This window comes from Felis catus, chromosome D2, assembly GCF_018350175.1.
Source record: "Felis catus isolate Fca126 chromosome D2, F.catus_Fca126_mat1.0, whole genome shotgun sequence".
Lineage (NCBI taxonomy): Eukaryota > Metazoa > Chordata > Mammalia > Carnivora > Felidae > Felis > Felis catus.
The window spans coordinates 54,522,957-54,545,992 of record NC_058378.1 but is presented as its reverse complement, the minus strand read 5'-3'; the positions used below and the strand labels follow the sequence as shown (position 1 = coordinate 54,545,992).

Below are 23,036 nucleotides of genomic sequence, written 5' to 3'. Positions count from 1 at the left end.
AGTTTGACCTCCTCCTGGCCGATTTGGATGCCTTTTCTTTGTGTTGTCTGATTGCTGAGGCTAAGACTTCCAATACTATGTTGAATAACAGTGGCGAGAGTGGACAATCCCTGTCTTGTTCCTGACCTTAGGGGGGAAGCTCTCAGTTTTTCCCCATTGAGGATGATATTAGTGTTGGGTCTTTCGTATATGGCTTTTATGATCTTGAGGTATGATCCTTCTATTCCTTGTACAACATTTTTAACCTCACATGTATATGTGTATATATAATATATACTATGTGTGAATATATACTTTGGACATATGTATATGTACACTATCCCCATATGATATTTTAAAAATGCATGCTGACGGAAACCATCAAAACACTAGAGGAGAAAGCAGGAAAAGACCTCTCTGACCTCAGCCGCAGCAATTTCTTACTTGACACATCCCCAAAGGCAAGGGAATTAAAAGCAAAAATGAACTATTGGGACCTCATGAAGATAAAAAGCTTCTGCACAGCAAAGGAAACCATCAACAAAACTAAAAGGCAACCAACGGAATGGGAAAAGATATTTGCAAATGACATATCAGACAAAGGGCTAGTATCCAAAATCTATAAAGAGCTCACCAAACTCCACACTCAAAAAACAAATAATTCAGTGAAGAAATGGGCAGAAAACATGAATAGACACTTCTCTAAAGAAGACATCCAGATGGCCAACAGGCACATGAAAAGATGCTCAACATCGCTCCTTATCAGGGAAATACAAATCAAAACCACACTCAGATATCACCTCACGCCAGTCAGAGTGGCCAAAATGAACAAATCAGGAGACTATAGATGCTGGCGAGGATGTGGAGAAACGGGAACCCTCTTGCACTGCTGGTGGGAATGCAAACTGGTGCAGCCACTCTGGAAAACAGTGTGAAAGTTCCTCAAAAAATTAAAAATAGACCTACCCTATGACCCAGCAGTAGCACTGCTAGGAATTTACCCAAGGGATACAGGATACAGGGATACAGGAGTACTGATGCATAGGGGCACTTGTACCCCAGTGTTTATAGCAGCACTCTCAACAATAGCCAAATTGTGGAAAAAGCCTAAATGTCCATCAACTGATGAATGGATAAAGAAATTGTGGTTTATATACACAATGGAGTACTACGTGGCAATGAGAAAGAATGAAATATGGCCCTTTGTAGCAACGTGGATGGAACTGGAGAGTGTTATACTAAGTGAAATAAGCCATACAGAGAAAGACAGACACCATATGTTTTCACTCTTACGTGGATCCTGAGAAACTTAACAGAAACCCATCGGGGAAGGGAAGGAAAAAAAAAAAAAAGAAAACAAAGAGGTTAGAGTGGGAGAGAGAGCCAAAGCATAACAGACTCTTAAAAACTGAGAACAAACTGAGGGTTGATGGGGGGTGGGAGGGAGGGTAGGGTAGGTGATGGGCATTGAAGAGGGCATCCTTTGGGATGAGCACTGGGTGTTGTATGGAAACTAATTTGACAATAAATTTCATATAATAAAAAATAAATAAATAAAATAAAATAAAAAAATAAATTTAAAAAAATGCATGCCGAAATATAAAAGGTTTCCTCTAGGAGATGAGCAGGCAAAAGGTTAAATAGATTTCATTTCCTACATTTAAAGCCATAAGAAAACAAAAGATGAAAATTATTGGACTTGTATATGATGTTCCGTTGTCTATGTTTTAGATAAAGCCTTTATTTTTTTTCTTTTAAATGTTTATTTAGAGAGAGAGAGGGCCCACGTGAGTGGGGGAGGGGCATAGAGAGAGTGAGAGAGAGAATCCCAAGCAGGCTCTGCACTGTCAGTGCAGAGCCCGATGCGAGACTCAATCCCACAAACCATGAGATCATGACCTGAGCTGAGACTGAGTCAGATACTCAACTGACTGAGCCACAGAGGAGGCCCAATAAAGTGTTCAGATAAAGATTTTAGGATCATGGCATCACACTGCCATCACCCTTATGTTAGGTATAAAACAATGTGGTGGAGAGCAGAAAAAGATTATCTAGAGACGCCTTCCAGGGATTTTGTTCGAGGTTGGTGAGAAAAAAAATAACACATAGAAAAATTGATTAGGGGCACCTGAGTGGCTCAGTCAGTTAAGTGTCTGACTTCAGCTCAGGTCATGATCCTGCAGTTGGTGAGTTCGAGCCCCACATCATGCTCTGTGCTGACAGCTCAGAGCCTGGAGCCTGTGTCTCCCTCTCTCTCTCTGCCCCTTCCCTCATCATACTGTCTGTCTCTGTCTCTCAAAAAGTGAATAAATGTTAAAAAATTTTAAAAAAAGAAAAGAAAAATTGACTAGCAATATGAAAGCATATGTTAATAGTTGACTCTAAGTTTGAAACACAAAGTAGTAAGAGCATGTCAAATCTTTGGTGTTCATAGTGGCACCAAAGCAGAGGAATGAATTTTAATGGTAATTATTCCTTCCTCCCTATTGCTGATCTTCCATTCCCCGGCTCCTGGACACAACTGTGCTCACTTTCAAATCCAAGCCTCAAGTAACCCTAGGTGACATGTAGCCCAAAGAGCTTTTCTGCACTCTCCCCCTTTGCTCCTCTCTGTACTTATCAGTATGAGGACCAGTGTGGCCTCTTTGAACTTTATTTTTTTCCAATTGTTACCTGTATCATGCAAGGAAAAGTCTAAGAACTGGGTCAGCAAATAATAGTGCTTTCTATTTAGAACATGGAGAGGATAGATGGCTATTTGTTAGCCATTTTGCTTTGTTTCACAGTGATAACATAGTAATAGCCCAATATTTGATAATTATTAGCATACGTGGTGGCAAATATAAGAGTTATTGAGTATAAAGAACAGCACGGCATGGCATTTGTGAAATGAAATTCTGGAAACTCTCCTTTAATTGAGGTTGGATGTTCAGTGGGTGTGGAGGCAATGGGGAAATATGAGGCAAGAGGTCAGAGAAAGCATCCCCAGTCATGAGAAGAAGGCGGGTGACACCCAAGAGGAGGAGGAGTTATAGACAACAGCACAGTAGTGGCTAGATGGCCTGCCCTTCCTCACAAAGGAACAAAGCAAATCTTGTAGGGGGGTGGGATATGTCCAAACCCACTGGCAACTGGGGTGGTGTCAAGGTCCTTTATGTCGACCACAGGTTTCAGGGTAAAATTTTGTAAAATGGAGGTCAGGAATAAAAACAGCTCCATACGGGCCAGGCTTTCTCCCACACAAATCCGTTTTCCTGAAAATAACAAACACAAGGGATTTGTTCCTTGAATATTATGTTTTGAACTGTCACAAGAAGTATGTCACAAGGAGTATTTGCTGAATGGCTGAACAGATGGGGAGCTGGCAGGAAGGGTCGAGGGACAGATGGATAGAAGGATGGAAACACCTGCTATTCACGTAGTGTCTTAATGGGAACCCTTCATTCAACAAATATCTATTGAGCATTAGGTCTACATCAAACACTTCATTATGTATTCCCATATTATAACTGCACTTTTCACATTTCCAGTTTCCATAAATCTTTGTAGAAACACACCCACTTGTCCAAGTGCATTGGAGGGAGGAGGACTGAGAGAAGGGAACTTATAAACCTGTGTCTCCCTTTCCATCTCTGGCACAAAATTTAGACAAAGTTTTTTCTCCTTCATGTGATTTCAGAGGCACATGTCTAAATGCATCCTCTCTTGGAATGCCTGGGGAAGCTCAGTTGGTTAAGCGAACGACTCTTGATTTCAGCTCAGGTCACAATCTCAGAGTTTGTGGGATCGAGCTCTGCATAGGATCCGACCTGACAGCATGGAGACTGCTTGGGATTCTCTCTCTCTGCCCCTTCCTAATTCACACACATGTGTGCTCTCTCTCTCAAGATAAACATTTTTAAAAAATAAAAATAAAAAAATGTGTCACTTTCTCACTTTAAAATATTAATTTTTTTAAACGTTTATTTGTTTTTGAGACAGAGGTAGACAGAGCGCGAGTAGGGGAGGGGCAGAGAGAGAGGGAGACACAGAATCTGAAACAAGCTCCAGGTTCTGAGCTGTCAGCACAGAGCCCGATGAGGGGCTCGAACCCATGAACCATGAGATCACGACCTGAGCCGAAGTCGGACGCTTAACCGACTGAGCCACCCAGGTGCCCCTCACTTTAAATTATTAAATGCCTCCCTGATCTGTCCTATGAGATGATGTCAAATGGGTTGAACTAGCCCTCCACATTCTGTTCCCAGTCTGATGAGCCATAATCCTCCTTCCATCCTTCATATCTCTACTCTTGGTTCTAGCCATACCAACTCTTCATCGATCTCCAATATACTGTGAAGTTTCGAGCTGTATCTCCTGCTGTTCCCTTTGGTTAAGGTGCACTTCTCTTATACTTCTTCCAGGACCTATGTCTCATGTCATTTCCTCTTTATAATCTTTGTGATCCCCTTGGGAAGTACAGTCTTGCCCTCTCTGGGTTTCCTCAGAATCTTATACATTCTTCAGTTAAAGCATGGATCATCACCTTGAATCTCGATTCTCTGTTTATTTATTTTTCTACCATGCTAAAATGTGTGTTTCCTTGTAGGGAAAGCTCAGTCTTTGACATCTTGGTATGTATGGCATAAGACCCAAAGTAGGCATCAAAAGCTGTCAGATAAATAAAGGTGACTCTGTGGCCAGAGATTCAGAACACATACTGTAGATGTGGACACCCAAGATCCGAAATCTCTGATCTTGAGCAGAAGAATATCAGGTGCTTTGGAACCACTGCAGGGTATTCTGCCACTTGTTCAAGGTTTCCTTAATGCCACAGCTAGTTGGCACGTTCCAACTGCCCTGATCTATTGAAATGCCCTGCTCCTAAAGTCCACTCTCTAAAAGTGCCCTTCCTTCTCTTCTTTCCCTTGCTGCCTGTCCCCTGAGAGGCAGCACAAATTGCCTTTCTGCTATCAGAACGTTGCTTATTCCACTTTATGCCTCATAAAGTGATCAGGAAGCAGGCGGCTTCCTCCTCTGGTCTCCTGAGCAGCCTGTGCTTTCCTCTTCCACAACACCAGTCTCACTGGATTACAACGATCTATTTACTAATCTGTTTCCCTAATTAGGATGTGAGCCCTTTTGGTGCCCATTCTGTGCTTGTGGATACTTGTAACCCTGGAGCCCACTCTGGGGAGTGGGGGATATCACATAGAAAATACTTAACTCAAAGTTGAGGAGTTATATTCCTTTTTCATGGCAGTGAGTAAAGTCTAAATGAGTTTCACCTGCTAAGAGGAGCTCTTGGTAGCTGTGTGATCTATCTAGAGGCAGAATTCAATGAACCTATATTCACTTTGGAAGAACTGGGTCACCAAGCCAAAATTCTAATAATGGGACTGTATAGTGAGTGGGGGAAAGTGCATGGGCATTGGGAGTTATGCTTCCGGTCATGGACAAAGAACAATTCTATTCGTCCCAGACTAGGCACCATGTAAGTTTCTACGGATCACCCAAAAATATCTTGCCCCCTTCAGTACCTATGGAAATTAATTTTTATTACCTGCTGAGAAAACCATGAAGTAGTCACTCTTCTTAAAGTTGCCACTATCATCCAGGAAATGGGCAGGGTCAAATGTCTCTGGGTTGGGAAATTCTTTGTCATCACGTAGCACAGAAGTCAGTGATATTAGTACAGTTGTGCCCTGGAATGAACAGATGAAGACAAACTTTATTATAAAGAAGTCGTGGAGCTGGAAGAAATTTTGCATATCACTTAGTTCACTCTTTTGATCTATACGTGAGGAATCCCAGGTCCAAAAAAGGCAATGGCATTTCTAGTCAGACACACCAAGTAATAAACAGGGATGAGATTAAGACCAGTGCTAGTAAGGTTGCTAAAGTAGCCTCCCAATAGGATTTGAAATGCTGAGTGCTTAGTTACTTGGGTACCAGACCTCTGAATCCCCTCTACTGATCACTATCTTTGGACGATGGTGTAGCTCCCACCCTCTGCTCTATTTCGTCACTTTGGTTTTCAAACATCTCACGTGGACTATGGTTTAAAATGGAAGCTTCTGGCATCCAAATTGGCAAGGAAGAAGTCAAACTTTCACTCTTTGAAGATGACATGATACTCTATATGGAAAACCCAAAAGACTCTACCAAAAAACTGCTAGAACTGATACATAAATTCAGCAAAGTTGTAGGATATAAAATCAATGTATAGAAATCGGTGGCATTTCTACATACCAATAATGAAGCAACAGAAGAGAAATCAAGGAATTGATCCCATTTACAATTGGATCAAAAACCATAAGATACCTAGGAATAAACCTAATGAAAGAGCTAAAATATCTGTATGCTGAAAACTGTAAGATGCTTATGAAACTGAAGAAGACACAAAGAAATGGAAAAACATCCCATGCTCATAGATTGGAAAAACACATATTATGAAAATGTCTATACTGCCCAAGGCATTCTACATGTTCAGTGTAATCTCTATCTAAATAACACCATCATTTTTCACAGAGCTAGAACAAACAATTCTAAAATTTGTATAAAACCAGAAAAGACCCCAAATAGCCAAAGCAATATTGAAAAAGAAAACCAAAGCTGGAGGCATCCCAATTCTGGACTTCAAGCTATGTTACAAAGATGTAATTATCAAGACAGTATGGTACAGACAGAAAAACAGACACATAGATCAATGGAACAGAATAGAAAGCCCAGAAATGGACCCACAAATGTATATGGCCAACTTATTTTCAACAAAGCAGGAAAGAATATCCAATGGAAAAAAAGACAGTCTCTTCAACAAATGGTGCTGGGAAAAGTGGAGGGCGACATGCAAAAGAGTGAACCTGGACCACTTTCTTATAACATACACAAAAATAAATTCCAAAGATGAAAAACCTAGATGTAAGACAGGAATCATCAAAATCCTAGAGGAGAAAACAGGCAGCAACCTCTCTAACCTCAGTCACAGCAACTTCCTACTAGACACGTCTCTGGAGGCAAGGGAAACAAAAGCAAAAATGAACTACTGGAACCTCATCAAGATAAAAGGCTTCTGCACAGTGAAGGAAACAATCAATAAAACTAAAAGGCAACTGATGGAATGGGAGAAGATATTTGCAAATTACGTTTCAGATAAAGGGTTAGTATTCAAAATCTGTAAGAAACAGGCAGAAGACATGAATAGATACTTTTCCAAAGAAGACATCCAGATGGCTAACAGACACATGAAAAGATGTTCAACATCACTCATCATCAGGGAAATACAAATCAAAACCACACTGAGATACTAACTCACACCTGTCAGAGTGGCTACAATGAACAACTCTGGAAACAACAGATGTTGGTGAGGATGTGGAGAAAGGGGAACCCTCTTGCATTGTTGGTGGGAATGCAAACTGGTGCTGCCACTCTGGAAAACAGTAGGGAGTTTCCTCAAAAAGTTTATTTGTTTAAATGTTTATTTATTTTTTTGTTTATTTTTGAGTGGGGGAGGGGTAGAGAGAGAGAGGGAAACAGAATCTGAAGCAGGCTCAAGGCTCTGAGTTGTCAGCACAGAGCCCAATGTAGGGCTTGAACCCACAAACCGTGAGACCATGACCTGAGTTGAAGTACAACACTTAACCGACTGAGCCACCCAGGTGCCCCATGGAAGATACCTCCTTAATAAATGACTACCTTAGCATCACCAATAATGATATAAATTGATATTACATGTCTCTAGCCAAAACGTAATTCACTGGGACGTACACAACATCACGTATGTAATGTTCTTCCCCAAAACACAGAACTTGAATCTAATCTAAAAAAACAAAAACAAAAACAAAAACAAATCGCACAGGGTTTCTGGGTGCTTCAGTCGATTGAGCATCTGACTCTTGGTTTCACCTCAGGTCATGATCGCAGGGTCATGGGATAGAGCCCTATGTCAGGCTCCGTGCTGAGCATGGAGCCTGCTGAAGATTCTCTCCCTCTGCCCCTTTCCCCTGCTCACATGCTCTCTCTTTTTCTCAAAAAAAAAACAAAAAAAACAAAAAAAAACCACCAAAAACAAAAACAAAAAAATCATACAAAACCAGACTGAGGAATATTTTACATGACAACTATCCTGGACTCTTCAATAGTGTATTGAAATGAAATAAATAAAAGAAAAGGAACTGTTCTTTATAAAAGGGGCGTAAAGGGACCGATAATAAAATTGTATATTTATTCCTTTATTAGATACTAGATGCCCCCTCAAAAAAAGCTATAAAAGATACTTTAGGGGGGGCACCTGGGTGGCTCAGTTGGTTAAGCATCTGACTTCAACCCAGGTCTTGATCTCACAGTTTGAGTTCAAGCCCCGCATTGGGCTCTCTGCCATCAGCATGAAGCCTGCTTGAGATTCTCTATCTCCCTCTGCCCCTCCCACACTGGCATTCTAACTATCTCTCAAAAATAAACAAACATTAAAAAAAAAAAAGATATTTTAGGATAACTGAAAAAATCTATAGCTATATTTTAGATAAAGTTATTGTATATATGATAATTCTTTGAGTGTGAATGCTATTACTGCTATGCAGAAGCCCTTGTTTTTTTTTTTTTTTAATTTTTTTTTTTTTAACGTTTTTATTTATTTTTGGGACAGAGAGAGACAGAGCATGAACGGGGGAGGGGCAGAGAGAGAGGGAGACACAGAATCGGAAATGGGCTCCAGGCTCTGAGCCATCAGCCCAGAGCCTGATGCGGGGCTCGAACTCACTGACTGCGAGATCGTGACCTGGCTGAAGTCAGACGCTTAACCGACTGCGCCACCCAGGCGCCCCAGAAGCCCTTGTTCTTAAAAGACACATATGAAATATTTAGGTGTTAAATGTGGTAGACAGATCAATGGATACAGATAGATATGTACTTAAAATATAGATGTATACACATTTTCATATGTATTATTTATATAAACATAAAACATTATATACCATTGTGTGTGTTTAAATGCTACTGAGATCTTCTTTATTTTTTAAATTCAAAATTGGAAGGAAGTTCCATCCTCTAAGTTTATCATATTTAAGGTCTATAATTTTGTTTTCAATATTATTGCCTTGTGCATTTTAAGACAAGTAATATGTGGAAGTGTTACTTTAAGATTTAAAAAGCAAGTGTATTATCAATAAATGGTGCTGGAACAAGTGGGTGTCCCTAACAAAAGGAATGAAGTATAAACTACTTCACGCTATAAGTGAAAATGAATTTTAAATGGATCGCAGACCTAAATACAAAAGCTAAGAGCATAAAACTTGTAGAAGAAAAGATAAGAGCAAATGTTTGGGAACCTGTGTTGGCAAAAAATTTTCCAGATAGGACACAGAAGCACAAGTCAAAAGAGAAATAACTGATAAATTGGACTTCATCAAAATTCAAAACTTCTGCTCTTTGAAAGACATTCTTTGGAGGAAAGAAAGAAAGAAAGAAAGAAAGAAAGAAAGAAAGAAAGAAAGAAAGAAAGAGGGAGGGAGGAAGGTAGGAAGGAAGAAAAGGAAAGAAGAAAAAGCAAGCAAGCAAGCCCTTTACAGATTGAGAGTGAATATTAGCAACACTTACATATAATAAAAGACTTGTGTATACAATATATAAAGGATTGCAATAATTAAATAAGACAAACGACCCAATACAAAATAGGAATATAATTTGAGAACTCGACCAAAGAATATAGATGAATAGTCAATCAATACATGAAGAGAAGCCCAACATCATTATCCATCCAGAAAATAGAAATAAAACAAAATGTGACGTCACTACATAACCACTTATAGTACCTAAAATTTAAAAACACCAACAATGTGGCACCTGGGTGGCTCAGTAAGTTAAGCACCCAATTCTTGAGTTTGGCTCAGGTCATGATCTCACAGTCGTGAGTTCAAACACTGCATCAGGCTCCGCACTGACAGCACGGAGTGTGCTTGGGATTCTCTCTCTCTCTCTCTCTCTCTCTCTCTCTCTCTCTCTCTCTCCCTCTCTGCCCCTCCCTCGCTCATGTTCTCCCTCCCTCCCTCTCTCTAAAAATAAATAAATAAACATTAAAAAAAAAAAAGGACCATCAATGGCAAGTGATGGAAGGTACCTGAAGCAATTGGAACTCTCACACATTGCTAGCAGGAATGTAAAATATCACAGCCACATTTAGAAAATATTTGATGGTTTTTTATAAAGTTAAACAGTTAAGCAAAAGTCCCACTCCTAAGCATTCACCCAAGAGAAATGAAAATTTATATCCACACAAAAACCTGTATGCAAATGTTCACAGCACTTTTATTCAAATAGTCTCAAACTGGAAACAACCCAAATACCCATCAAGTAGTGAATGGATAAACAATTTGTGGTACTCTGTAGGATAGAAAATCATTCATCAAAAAAAAAAGAACAAATTAATGATAAGTGCAATAACAAAGTGCAATAAACCTCAAATACATTCTGTCATATAAAAAGGATAAAGGCTTATTTATATTGATTACAAGTTATTCTATTTATGTCACATTCTATTACATTGCATTCTTGAAAAGGCAAAACCGTAGAACCAAAAACAGATCAGTGGTTACCAAGAGTTGGAACTGGGGGAAGTGGATTGATTTTAAAAGGAGAATGAGGGAACTTTTTTGAGATGATAGAAATGTTTTACATCTTGGTTGTGGTGGTAGTTACTTGACTTCACATATTGGTCAGAACTCATTAGACTTTACCCTTAAAAATGTGAATTTTCTTTTGTATAACTTATACCTCAAGTTAAAAATAGAGGAACGCACTAAGTCACAAAAAGCACATATGGTGAAAAGTAGGTCTCCCTCCCATCTAAATACTTTCCAAAAACAACTATTCACAACCAGTGATATCTCCTTCCAGGGAATATGCCCTTCCAAAGAGAATATATATATCTACATGTTTATTCGGCCTATCACCTTCTTCTTCTTCTTTTTTTTTTTATCAAATGACAAGCATCCACTACATCTTGATTTTTTTAATTTTACTTGAATTTGAGAGGCACAGCAGGAATTTTATTAGAAATTCTAGAATCATTGATGAAAATCATCTCAAGATGCAGTGCTTCCATAGATGCATTGCTTAGCCTTCTAAACAAGATATGATTTGAAAGTGCATTTAGCCTTACTTAGAGGCAACGATGTCATTGTCATGCTTCAGTACTTGTTTCATAAAAAGAAATAAAAATCTTATTTTTTATTTAATAAAATAATTTGGTACTGGCCCATATCAACACATGTACATCTGCCTTATTCATGCTATAGAATATGAATGTATCATTACACTACTGATGAACATTTAGATAGTTAAGAATATTTTTTTAGGGGCACCTGTGTGGCTCAGTTGGCTAAGCATCTGACTCTTGATTTTGGCTCAGGTCATGACCCAGGGTTGTGGGATCAAGCCCCATGTTGGGCTCAGTGCTGAGCATGGAGCCTGCTTAAGATATTCTCTCTCTCTCTCTCTCTCTCTCTCTCTCTCTCTCTCTCTCTCTCTCTCAGAAACAAAAACAGAAGCTTTTATTATAAACAGTGATGCCAGGACACATTTTTTGAACATTCCTCTGTTAGCACTTCTAGTAGATACCAAGAATTATAATTCTTGCGTTATAAGATTCTATATTTTATTTCTGATAGATATTGCCAAAATGTCCTCCAAAAAAGATGTAGTTATCTACAATCCTGCCACTGGTGATTGAAAGTGCTCATTTACACACTCCCTCACCAATACATTTTCTCAGCCTTTGACTTCATCAGTCTAATAAGTAAAAATGGTCATAATTTTAGCTTGTATTTTGTATATGTTACCTGGTTGAATTCTTGCAACATTCTAGTGACGTAAAGGTCAGTGCTATCAACAGTTTACAAATGAGAAAACCAAGGCACATAGGATTAAGAAATTTATTCAAGATTATAGTAAAGGGTAACCGAGCCAGAGTTTATACAGAGGTTATCCTCCTGAATTTATCTCCTGCTGCCTTGCATTTCAAATATCTGCTTGAGTTTTCCATTTTTAGGATACGGTTGGCAGAAGAAAGTGCCTGGTTCATTTAGAAAACCCAGAAGAGAAATAGCCCTCTCTGCACAAGTGTCACTTCTTTCACCCTTCTGCCCTAAGCATGCAACTGTGATTCTGACGAGGCATTTTCCTGGCTGGGAAATAACCTGAAAGCCAGATGAAGCCCAAATGGTTTTCTGCAACTCAGAGGAAGTCATCCCTCCCCCAAAGGTTTTTTGTTTGTTTAATATGTAAATCCATGTCTTTTAAAAATTATTTTAGAGAGAGAGAGAGAGAAAGCATGGGTGTGCACATGCTAGTGGATGAGAGGGGCAAAGGGAGACAGATTCCTAAGCAGGCTTGACCTCAGCGTGGAGGGGGATGCGGGGCTCAATCCCAAGACCCTAGGATCATGACCTGAGCTGAAATCAAGAGTCGGACGCTCAACCGACTGAGCCACCCAGGCACCCCAAAGTGTTTTTTTTAAGTTTATGTATTTTTTTTAGTAGTCTCTACACCCAATGTGGGGCTTGAACTCACAATCCCAAGATCAAGAGTCGCATGCTCTACCGACTGAGCCAGCCACGTGCCAGCCCTCCAAAGTTGTTTTTATTAACCATTTCAAAGTTATATACAGCATGACTATTTTAGCTTATTTTTCTACATCAGCTCAACAATTATAAACATTTGTTTTCATGAAAGTATAAATACACAATCCTTCATCTGAACCTCCTGAGGCCTAATGTGTTTTCAAATTAAGTACTGTTTGATGATTTTAGAAAGGTATTATGATGTATATGCCATAAATTTTAAAATACTCCCAATAATGTGGTATCATATAATCAAACACATTGATACCTCTTTAGCAAAACATGAATATTCACACAAAGTGCATCAATAAGGAATATATAGATTGATTCACTTCAGTTCAAGATTCTGGCCACTGAAAGAAATTGCACTTCGATTTATTTTTAATTTTCTGAGTTTTTAATATTACAGAATAAAGGTTTTAACATAAAGTTTTAAGTATTAAAAACAACAACAACAACTTAGATCGGTTCTGTCCAACACAGTAGCCTTGAGTGCTCCATGATTATTTATATTTAAATTAAAGCTCATTGCAAGTATATAAAATTTAAAGTTCAAGTATTAATTATTAAAACAAATATTGGGGCACCTGGGTGGCTCAGTTGGTTAAGCATCTGACTTCGGCACAGGTCATGATCTCACTACTTGTGAGTTCAAGCCCCGCTTCAGATTCTGTGTCTCCATCTCTCTCTGTCCCTCCCCTGTTTGCTCTCTGTCTCTGTCTCTGTCTCTCTCTCTCTTTCTCTCTCTCAAAAATAAATAAACATTAAAAAATATACATTAAACCAGGTTGAAGAATTCTGTGTATAGAAATTACAAATAAATCCACAAATTATTAGCAATAAGTCAATTTGGAAAGGTTGCTAGATGTAAGGTCATCAAAATAATAAAATCAAGTATATTTCCATATAACAAAAAAAAGTAGAAAAGGCATTTTAAAAATTATACAATCTATAGTAACATCAAAAATACCACTCATCTAGGAAAAACATAATAGATATACAAGCCACTGCACTGAAAATATTGAAAAAATTAAAGAAAGTCCAAATAAATTGGGAGAATATGCCATATCCATGAATTGAAAGATTCAAGATACCAACATGTCAATTCTTTCTAAATTATTTTATTATCACCCTGATAAAAATCACAGCCAAATGCTTTGGATTATTGACAAACTGATACTCAAATTTATTTGGAAATGTAAACAGCTAAGAGTAGCCAAAACAATATTAAAGAAGCAGAACAAATTTGGAAGACTTACACAGCCAAATACCAAAACCTGCCATAAAAGTATGTAGCCTCAGTAGGGCGCCTGGGTGGCTCGGTCGGTTAAGCGTCCGACTCTTGATTTCGTTCAGGTCATGATTTCATGGTTCGTGAGGTCACAATCTCATGGTTCATGAGTTTAAGCCCTGCATAGGGTTCTCCACTGGCAGCGTGGAGCCTGCTTGGGATTCTCTCTCCTCTCTGCCCCTCCCCCACTCACGCTGTCTCTCTCTCTCTCTCTCTCTTAAAATAAATAAATAGGGGCGCCTGGGTGGCTCAGTCAGTTAAACGTCCAACTTAGGATCAGGTCATGATCTCATGGTTTGTGAGTTCGAGCCCCCATCGGGTTCTGTGCTGACAGCGCAGAGCCTGGATTCTGCTTCTTATTCTGTGTCTCCCCCTCTCTCTGTCCCTCCCATGCTCATGCTCTGTCTTTCTCTGTCTCTTAATAACAAATAAACATTACAAAATTAAAAAAAATAAAATAAATAAACTTAAAAAAAAGGTCTGTAGCCTCAAACTGGAAACAACACAAAATCCATCAACCTGCCACATATATGAGTTTTGCACCTTTCTCATCTTGTATTGGTAGAGGACTGAGCCAATAGTGAGAACAGGGGAACTTCAAGAGCACTAAAGTCAGTGTAGGAGAAATATCTCTTACCTTGGGGATGACATAGTTTCTGAATTTAATGTCACGGGTCACTGCATGTGGCAGGTTGACTGGGATAAGGTCAATGTATCTCTGGATCTCATGCAACACTGCATTCATGTAGGGCATGCGGCTCCTGTCCTGCATGCAGGGGCTCCGGTGTCTGCCAATTACATGGCCAATCTCTTCCTGGATTTTAGCTGATAAAACACAAATAAGATTGATGAAAAAAGTGAAAAATGCATAGACATTTGCATGCCAACTCAGGTTATCTGAACACTTTGAAGGTATTCCAAAATCATCACAAACATTGGCTATGTGCCCAGAAGTACATCTGAGAGAGAGTTGCCGTAATATTGACACATATGACTCCAGACAAGCTAGGCTTTGAGATCAATCTGTGCACACCTATGATAAGCATAGGTTAATAGTACATTTTAACTCAAGAAATCACTGTCCTCAAAGAAAGGAAAACAGGGATTAAGTATTTTTTTCATATCAAAATAATGTTTTAAAAATCAAATTGTATAACTGATGTGTATGTATGTATGGTTTGTGTGACTGTATGTTGTATGTGTATAGTTATTTGCACCTTACAATGATATCTTCTCTCATCCTCACATTTCCCAAAGGTTTGAGATTTTGAAAGATTTGAAAGATTCTAGCAGTTTTCTTCTGAAATTTATGCTTCACGTTTCTAAATATTGACTATTCCTATTTCTCAACTTACTAATTTTTTTTTCTTTATTCTATTTTTATTTCTTTATTTTTAAGTAGGTTTCATGCCCAGCACAGAGCCCAACGCAGGGCTTGACCTCATGACCATGAGGATCAAGACCTGAGCTGAGATCAAGAGCAGGACGCTTAGAGGCGCCTGGGTGGCGCAGTCGGTTGAGCATCCGACTTCAGCCAGGTCACGATCTCACGGTCCGTGAGTTCGAGCCCCGCGTCAGGCTCTGGGCTGATGGCTCAGAGCCTGGAGCCTGTTTCCGATTCTGTGTCTCCCTCTCTCTGCCCCTCCCCCGTTCATGCTCTGTCTCTCTCTGTCCCAAAAATAAATAAACGTTGAAAAAAAAAAATTAAAAAAAAAAAAAAAAAAGAGCAGGACGCTTAACTGACTGAGCCACCCAAGTGCCCCCACAACTTACTCATTTTTAGACAATGTCTAATGATGTTCCGGTAAGAGAGCAGGACTTATGTTTCAACCCCCACCCCATACAAAATGCACACATCCACAGACAGATACATACACACACATGCTTCCCCTTGTTCCATTTTCCCCAATATATTCATATAATTTCTGATTATCTCAATATTCATTGTTTATATTGTGACTATAATAAATATTACATAAGTGTGACAACTATGATTATGTTTAATTTTTTGTACATTCTTGGTTTTATTTGTACATTCTTTGCTTATTTCAATTCCTACTTTTTAGATGCTAATTTAGAATTATGGCAACTGCTCAGGTAGATGTTTCAAACTCCTAGTAATAATTTTTCTAATTACTGGTAAACCTCAAATAACTGATCCTTTCTCTTTTCTTCTTCTTGGGTATGTCCTCTCACATCTGCTTTGTCCACCTAGTCCAATTTGAAATGGATATTTTCTAAGCCTGGTGCCCAGTACATTCTCACTTCCATTCTCCTACATGGGACCTCCTGATTCTTGGAGCCCACCACTTCCTCTGACTTGATTTCAGACGTCTGCATAGAGCACACACTCTAGTATATTTTTTTTAATTAAAAAATTTATTTTATTTTTTTATGTTTATTTACTTTTCAGAGAGAGACAGAGATAGAGTGTGAGCAAAGGAGGGTCATAGAGAGAGGGAGACTCAGAATCTGAAGCAGGCTCCGGGCTCTGAGCTATCTGCACAGAGCCTGACACAGGGCTCAAACCCACAAACTGCAAGATCATGACCTGAGCTGAAGTCAGAGGCTTAACTGACTGAGCCACCCAGGCGCCCCTAATTAAAAAAAAATTTTTAAAGCAATCTCTATACCCAAAGTGGGGCTCAAACTTATAACCCTGATATCAAGAGACACATGTTCTACTGACTGAGCCAGTGTATTTCTAAGAAAATAAAATCAGAGGGTAAGTTTTTTGCCAACTTGTAGATCTGAAAATATCCTTTAATACTCAGGATATAGTTGCTCTTGAGAATTCTAATGCCATACAGTACTTGATTTATCTCTGAAAGTTTTTATGAATTTTTCTTTAATCATGGTGTTCTGCAATTCCACGACCCTCTGTCTTAGGGAGGATATTATTATTTCATTCACTTTGCTGGGAATTTGGTGAGAATTTTCTGTCTAGATGGCAGAAGAGGGAGGTCTTTTCTCTGGAGTTGTTCATTCTCTGAGGTCTATATCTGGCTGCTGAATTTTAGGAAGAGGATAGAGAAAGGAGCTAAGGGTCTCAGAATTCAAGTAGACTATTACTTAGTCTTTCTTTTTCAGCCCTACACTTCACTCTTTCTCTGTCTCTGCCAAGTGTCCCTGAGGGCAAGGTCTCTTAGGTTCAGTTTCTCTAGAGAGTGAGCTCCCTTTTCTGTGGAGGGAAAAGAGTTACCTGCTAAGAGAAGTTGTAGCAGGTAGCTAGGCAGGGAGAGCCTCCTGTTTTCTACTCCAATCTCCCTCTACCTTTCTTGAGATTTGGTTCTTTCAATACTGAGCCTTATGTAGTTGTAGGGGCTTGTTTTTCCAGACTAAATCTTCCTTCTTTGACATTTAGCTTACAACTTCAATCTCCCTCCTGAGACGGTTATCAACCCTCCATTCACTCTCTATGCTTTAGAAATTTGTTGAAGATTTGATAACTGTTTTGCTGTGCTTCTCTTCTCCAACTGAAACAGTAGTGCTCATTTATAATTAATTTATCATCATTTCAATGGGATTCTGATTCAGAAAACCATGTGTATAACTGATCTGCTGTGCACAACCAGAATATTCTTGAAGTTTTAAAAACATTTTTTAAGTTGTTCTTAGTTCGCAAAAGATAAAAACTATTGACCCAAAAAGAAATTGTTGTCGCAGACACCATTTTTCTGGACTCAGACTTCTGAAATAATAAAATTCCTTTAGAAGTGTGACATCAGTATAAGAAAAGGCTAATATTCCTGATGAACACAGATCAAATTCTCAAAAAAACAAAAACAAAAACAAAAACAAAACAACAAAAAACCCTAACAAACTGACTTCAACAGCACCCTGAAGGATCATACACCATGATCAAGCTTGATTTATCACTGGGATGTCTGGGTGGTTCAAAATACTCAAAAAGATAAATATGATACACTGTATTAACAGAATGAAGGATAAAAATGATATAATCATCTCAGTAGATGCAGAAAAAGCATTTGACAAAGTTTAACATCCTTTCATGATTAAAAAGATTCTCAACAAATTACATATAAAAGGAATGAACCTCAATATAATAAAGGCCATACATGACAAGCCAAGGACAACATCATACTCAGTGGTGAAATGCTGAAAGTTTTCTCCTTTAAGTTTAGGAACAAGACAAGGATGCCTACACTTGCCACTTTTATTCAACATAGTACTGGATTAGCCTGAGCAATTAAACAAGAAAAATAAATAAAAGGCATCCATACTGAACAGAAAGAAGTTAAATGGTGTCTGTTTGCAGATGACATGATCTTATATATAGAAAATCCTACAGACTTCACCAAAAATTGTTGGAATAAACAAATTCAGTAAAGTAGAAAGATATAATTCAATATATAAAAATCAGTTGTGTTTCTATACACTAACAATGATCTATCTGAAAGAGAAATTAGACAATTCCATTTACAATGGCATCAAAAAGAATAAAATGCTTAGTAACAAATTTAACCAAAGAGGTGAAAGATATGTACACTGAAAACTATAGAACATTGATTAAAAAATTTAAGAGGACGGGGCGCCTGGGTGGCTCAGTCGGTTGAGCGGTTGACTTCGGCTCAGGTCATGATCTCGCGGTCTGTGAGTTCGAGCCCCGCGTCAGGCTTTGTGCTGACAGCTCAGAGCCTGGAGCCTGCTTCGGATTCTGTGTCTCCCTCTCTCTGACCCTCCCCTGTTCATGCTCTGTCTCTCCCTGTCTCAAAAATAAATAAAACGTTAAAAAAATTAAAAAAAAAAAATTTAAGAGGACACAATTAAATGGAAAGATATCCTGTGGTCATGGATTAGAAGAATTAATATTGTTAAAGTGCCTATATTAACTAAAGTAATCTACTCCAATGTAATCCTTACCAAAATTCCAATGACATTTTTCACAAAAATAGAAAAAGAAATCCTAAAGTTCATACTAAACCACAGAAGACCCTGAATAGACAAAGCAGTCTTGAGAAAAAAGAACAGAGCTGGAGGTACCGTGCTTTCTGATTTCAAGCCCTATTACAAAGCTACAGTAATCAAAACGGTAGAATACAGGGGCACCTGGCTGGCTCAGTCAGTAGAGCATGAGACTCTTGATCTCGGGATTGTGAGTTTGGGCCCCACATAGGGCTTACTTAAAGTTTACTCAACAACAACAACAACAACAAAGGAAACAATCAATAAAATGAAAAGGTAACCTATGGAATAGAAGAAAACATTTGCAAAGCATGTATCTAATGAGGGATTAATATTCAAAATACATAAGGAACTCATACTGCTCAATAGCAAAAAATTAACAACCTAAAATAAAATGGGCACAAGACCTGAATACACATTTTTCCAAAGAAGACATACAAATGGCCTGTGGATATATGAAAAGGTACTGAATATCAGGGACATGTTGATCAAAACCACAGTGAGATATCACCTTACATCTGTTAGTATGGCTATTATCAAAAAGACAGGAGATAAAAAATATTAGTAAGGATGCAGAAAAAAAGAGAACCCTGTAAACTGATGATAGGAATGTAAATTGGTACAGCAATTATAGAAAACAGTAGGGAGGTTGCTGAAAAAATTAAAACCTGAACTAACATTGATCCAACAATTCTACTTCTGGGCATATATCCACAGAAAAGGAAATCAGTATCTCAAAGAGATCTCTGCACTCTCATGGTCATTGCAGCATTATTCACAATAGCCATGATATGGAAAAACCTAAGTGTTCATTGATAGATGAATAAAGAAAAGGGTAACAACAGAATATTATTTAGCCAATAAAGAAGAAAATCTGGCATTTGCAACAACATGGATGAAACTAAAGGATACTACACTAAGTAAATACGCCAGACACAAAAAGACAAATACTGCATGATCTCACATATATGTGGAATCTAAAAAAGTCAAATTCATAGAAGCAGCAAGTAGAATGGTGGCTGCCAGAGGCTGGGGGTGGGGGAAATGGAGAGATATTGGTCAAAGGGTTCAAACTTTTAACATGAATAAATTTGGGTGTCTAATGTACAACATGGTGACTGTGATTAATACTGTATTGTACACTTGAAAATTGCTAAGAGAGTAGATATTAAGAGTTGTCACCATACCCTCCTCCTCCAAAAGGTAACTATGTGAAATGGTAAATATGTTAATTAGCTTGATTGTGGTAATCATTTCACAATGTACATGTATATGAAATCATCACATTATATACTATAAGTATATACAATTTTTACTTGTTAATTATATCTCAATAAGGTGGAAAAATATAGTTGTTTAAAAAGGAAAAAAATGGGGTGCCTGGGTGTCTCAGTTGGTTAAGTGTCTAACTCTTGATCTCAGCTCAGGTCTTGATCTCAGGGTTGTGAGTTCAAGCCCCGCACTGGGCTCTGCTCTGGGCATGGAGCCTACTTAAAAATAAACAAAGTTAAAAAAAAATTAAAAGGGAAAAAAAATCCTTTAAACCACATTGTGTCTAAATAGCATGTATTTTTTATAAATCTAACCTTCTAAAATACTTCCCAGACTGGAAATTTTCTCAGGCCGTCTTACTAAGTTTCTCTTATACTTCAACAAACATAGTTCCCATCTTCCCTACCTTACCATTAGAAAACTGCATATTCAGAATATTTCCCTTCCCTTCCCTTCTTTCTTTTCTTCTTTTTTTTTCTTTCTTTTCTTTCTTTTCATTTCTTTCTTTCTTTCTTTCTTTCTTTCTTTCTTTCTTTCTTTCTTTCATTTTTTATTTCTTAGAGCACAAGCAGAGGAGAGAAGGAGAGAGAGGGAGAGAGAGAGAAAGAGAGAGAACCTTAAGCAGGCTCCACACTCAGCACGGAGCCCGATGCAAAGCCCAATCCCATGACCCTGGAACCATGACCTGAGCTGAAACCAAGAGTCAGATGCTCAACTGACCCAGCAACCCTAGGAAAGATTTCTCCAAGAACACACCTATCATTCAAAGTGGCCTCTTTTAAGAAAACTGATATTCAACTTATGCTGGCCGTGCTTGCTATAAATCCTTTCCCATAAAATCTAGACATTTATCCAAAGTTCTTTTTGTTGATAAAATCCATAGCTTTCTGCTTTTGCTATTATTGCTCACAGTGTCTTCACTTCTCAGTCATCCTCTGCTAGTGCGTGAATTTGCCTCACTTATCTCCCTTTTTCATATTTGGACAAATTAGAGCTGGTGGCACAGGAATTTCAGTAATGAAGCTTCTCTAAGAGAAACAAGATGGAAGCCCATACGAGTGTCTTCTCAACATCATTTCTGAAATTCACCCTGCCTACCATGCTGGCGGTACCTGTGACTTCCGGGTGCTTCAGCAGGAGCAGGAGAGCGTATCTTAGGGTGGTGCTTGTGGTCTCTGTCCCAGCTCCAAACAAATCACTTGCAGTGGCTATCAAGTTTTCAATAGTGAACTCCAACTGCTGACTGTGGTTTTCCTAGGAATTATTCAATGCCATTATTTGATGGTTTGCCAGCACATGTCATTACAATAAATCCCAAATAGCATATTGTTATCAAGGGAAGCAAACTTAGAAAGTGGAGAGGGCAGTGTTAAAATAATAACTGTATGGTATGGAAAACTGTATGCATTAGCTGACCCAATCTTCATTTCGTATTCCTTATCCCTTGCTTGCCTACAAATTCCACTTCCCAGCCTCCTTTGCAGCTACATTGGCCAAGCAATCTATTTCTTACCAATGGCCTATGGATGCTACTTTCTCTTTCCTTCTTCTTACTCAAAACACAGATATGTAGGTGGTGGTGGTGGTGTAGACATCATCTTGAAACACGAGTATTTGACCATGAACATAAAGCCTACACACTAAATGTGCTAAAGAAAAATAGAAGGCACCTGAGTCCATGATACTTCAGAGCTACTGTACATGTCCTGGACTGCTCTACATGAAATTCGCTGTACATGAGATAAATAAACCCACTACACTTCCTTAAAATATTGTTAATTGGGTTTTCTCTTGTTGGTAGGCAAACACAATCTGAATAGAGAGAAATGAGTAAATTAGAGCAATATCTCAAAAAATGGTATAAACCAAGATTGAGAATTTGCAATTATCTTCTTCTGTTATAGAATTTATGTGGATTCTATATTGCCTAAAATCTCATTATGAGGTTGAAAATGTGCAAAGGCTAACATGACAGCACATCCTAGAACAGATTATTCTAGATGTGAGGCAGGAGGCAACTTAGAGTAGGAAACAAGTGCAGGAATTAATGGGGATATAGAGACAGAAGAAATACTACAGACATGAAGACAGAAAATTTAAGCATTAACTGCTCATAAGGGATGAAGGAGAGTGTAGGGGAAATGCAGATGTTGAGGATAAGAGACTGACTGAATAGAGGTCTCATAAACTGTACATTGGGAGAGCAAAAGCACTTCACAAGGACAACCGAAGTTGGTTTAAGGTAAGGATGACACAAAGTTGATAATAACCATAGGGCCATTTGAAATACTTACTATGGAGGTCACTAAAATACAAATAATAATAATAATAATTATTATTATTATTATTATTATTATTTCTTCCTATCCCTTCCTATAGACCAGCATTAATTTAGTAAGGTTTTTATAATCCCCAAGTGACCAGTGGCATGCCTAACATGTAATCAACTCCGTTAAGACAGGCTTAACCCACTCAATAGCTGTAATTACTAGACCCACCGGTAACATCAACTTCACACAGTTTTCTAACATTGCCAACCCCAAATCACTCTAAAGCAAGGAAAAAGAATAGGGCACTAATAAACCATTTTTAGCATTTCCTACTGTTGAAGAGAATTTAAAGAATCAGTGCTTACATACAAATGGATTATCAATTTTAGCCAATTTTATGCCTAAGTTTTCTTGTAATTACGAGTTTTACATTTTTAGCTCTTACATTCAGGTCTTTGACCCACCACACTTCCTTCCAAGGTTAAATGCAAAGTTATCATATGGCCCGGCAATTCTATCACCAGGTATATACCCAAGAGAAATTAAAACATTTGTATATACAAAAACCTGCACACAAATGTCCATAGAAGTTTATTCATAATAACCAGAAAACCAGAAACAACCAAAATGTCCATCAACCAATGAGTGGATATATAAAATATGGCATAGCCACTCCAGAACAATATTCAACCAAAGGAATGAAGT

At 38.3% G+C, this 23,036-nt stretch overlaps 1 protein-coding gene across 11 annotated transcripts in view; it reads right to left on the bottom strand.

Moving 5' to 3' along the window:
* Positions 1–2,869: 2,869 nt before the first annotated feature.
* Positions 2,870–23,036, bottom strand: part of CYP2C41 (cytochrome P450 family 2 subfamily C member 41) — a 40,160-nt gene continuing 19,993 nt past the window's right edge. For all 11 annotated transcript variants that reach the window (XM_045040442.1, XM_045040440.1, XM_045040446.1 and 8 more), the window contains 4 exons: positions 21,174–21,315; positions 14,501–14,688; positions 5,522–5,663; positions 2,870–3,233 (listed from right to left, as the gene is read on the bottom strand). In XM_045040442.1, the coding sequence (XP_044896377.1) occupies positions 3,052–3,233; positions 5,522–5,663; positions 14,501–14,688; positions 21,174–21,315 (654 nt within the window). In that variant the 3' untranslated portion in view covers positions 2,870–3,051. The remainder of the gene's footprint in view (positions 3,234–5,521; positions 5,664–14,500; positions 14,689–21,173; positions 21,316–23,036) is intronic.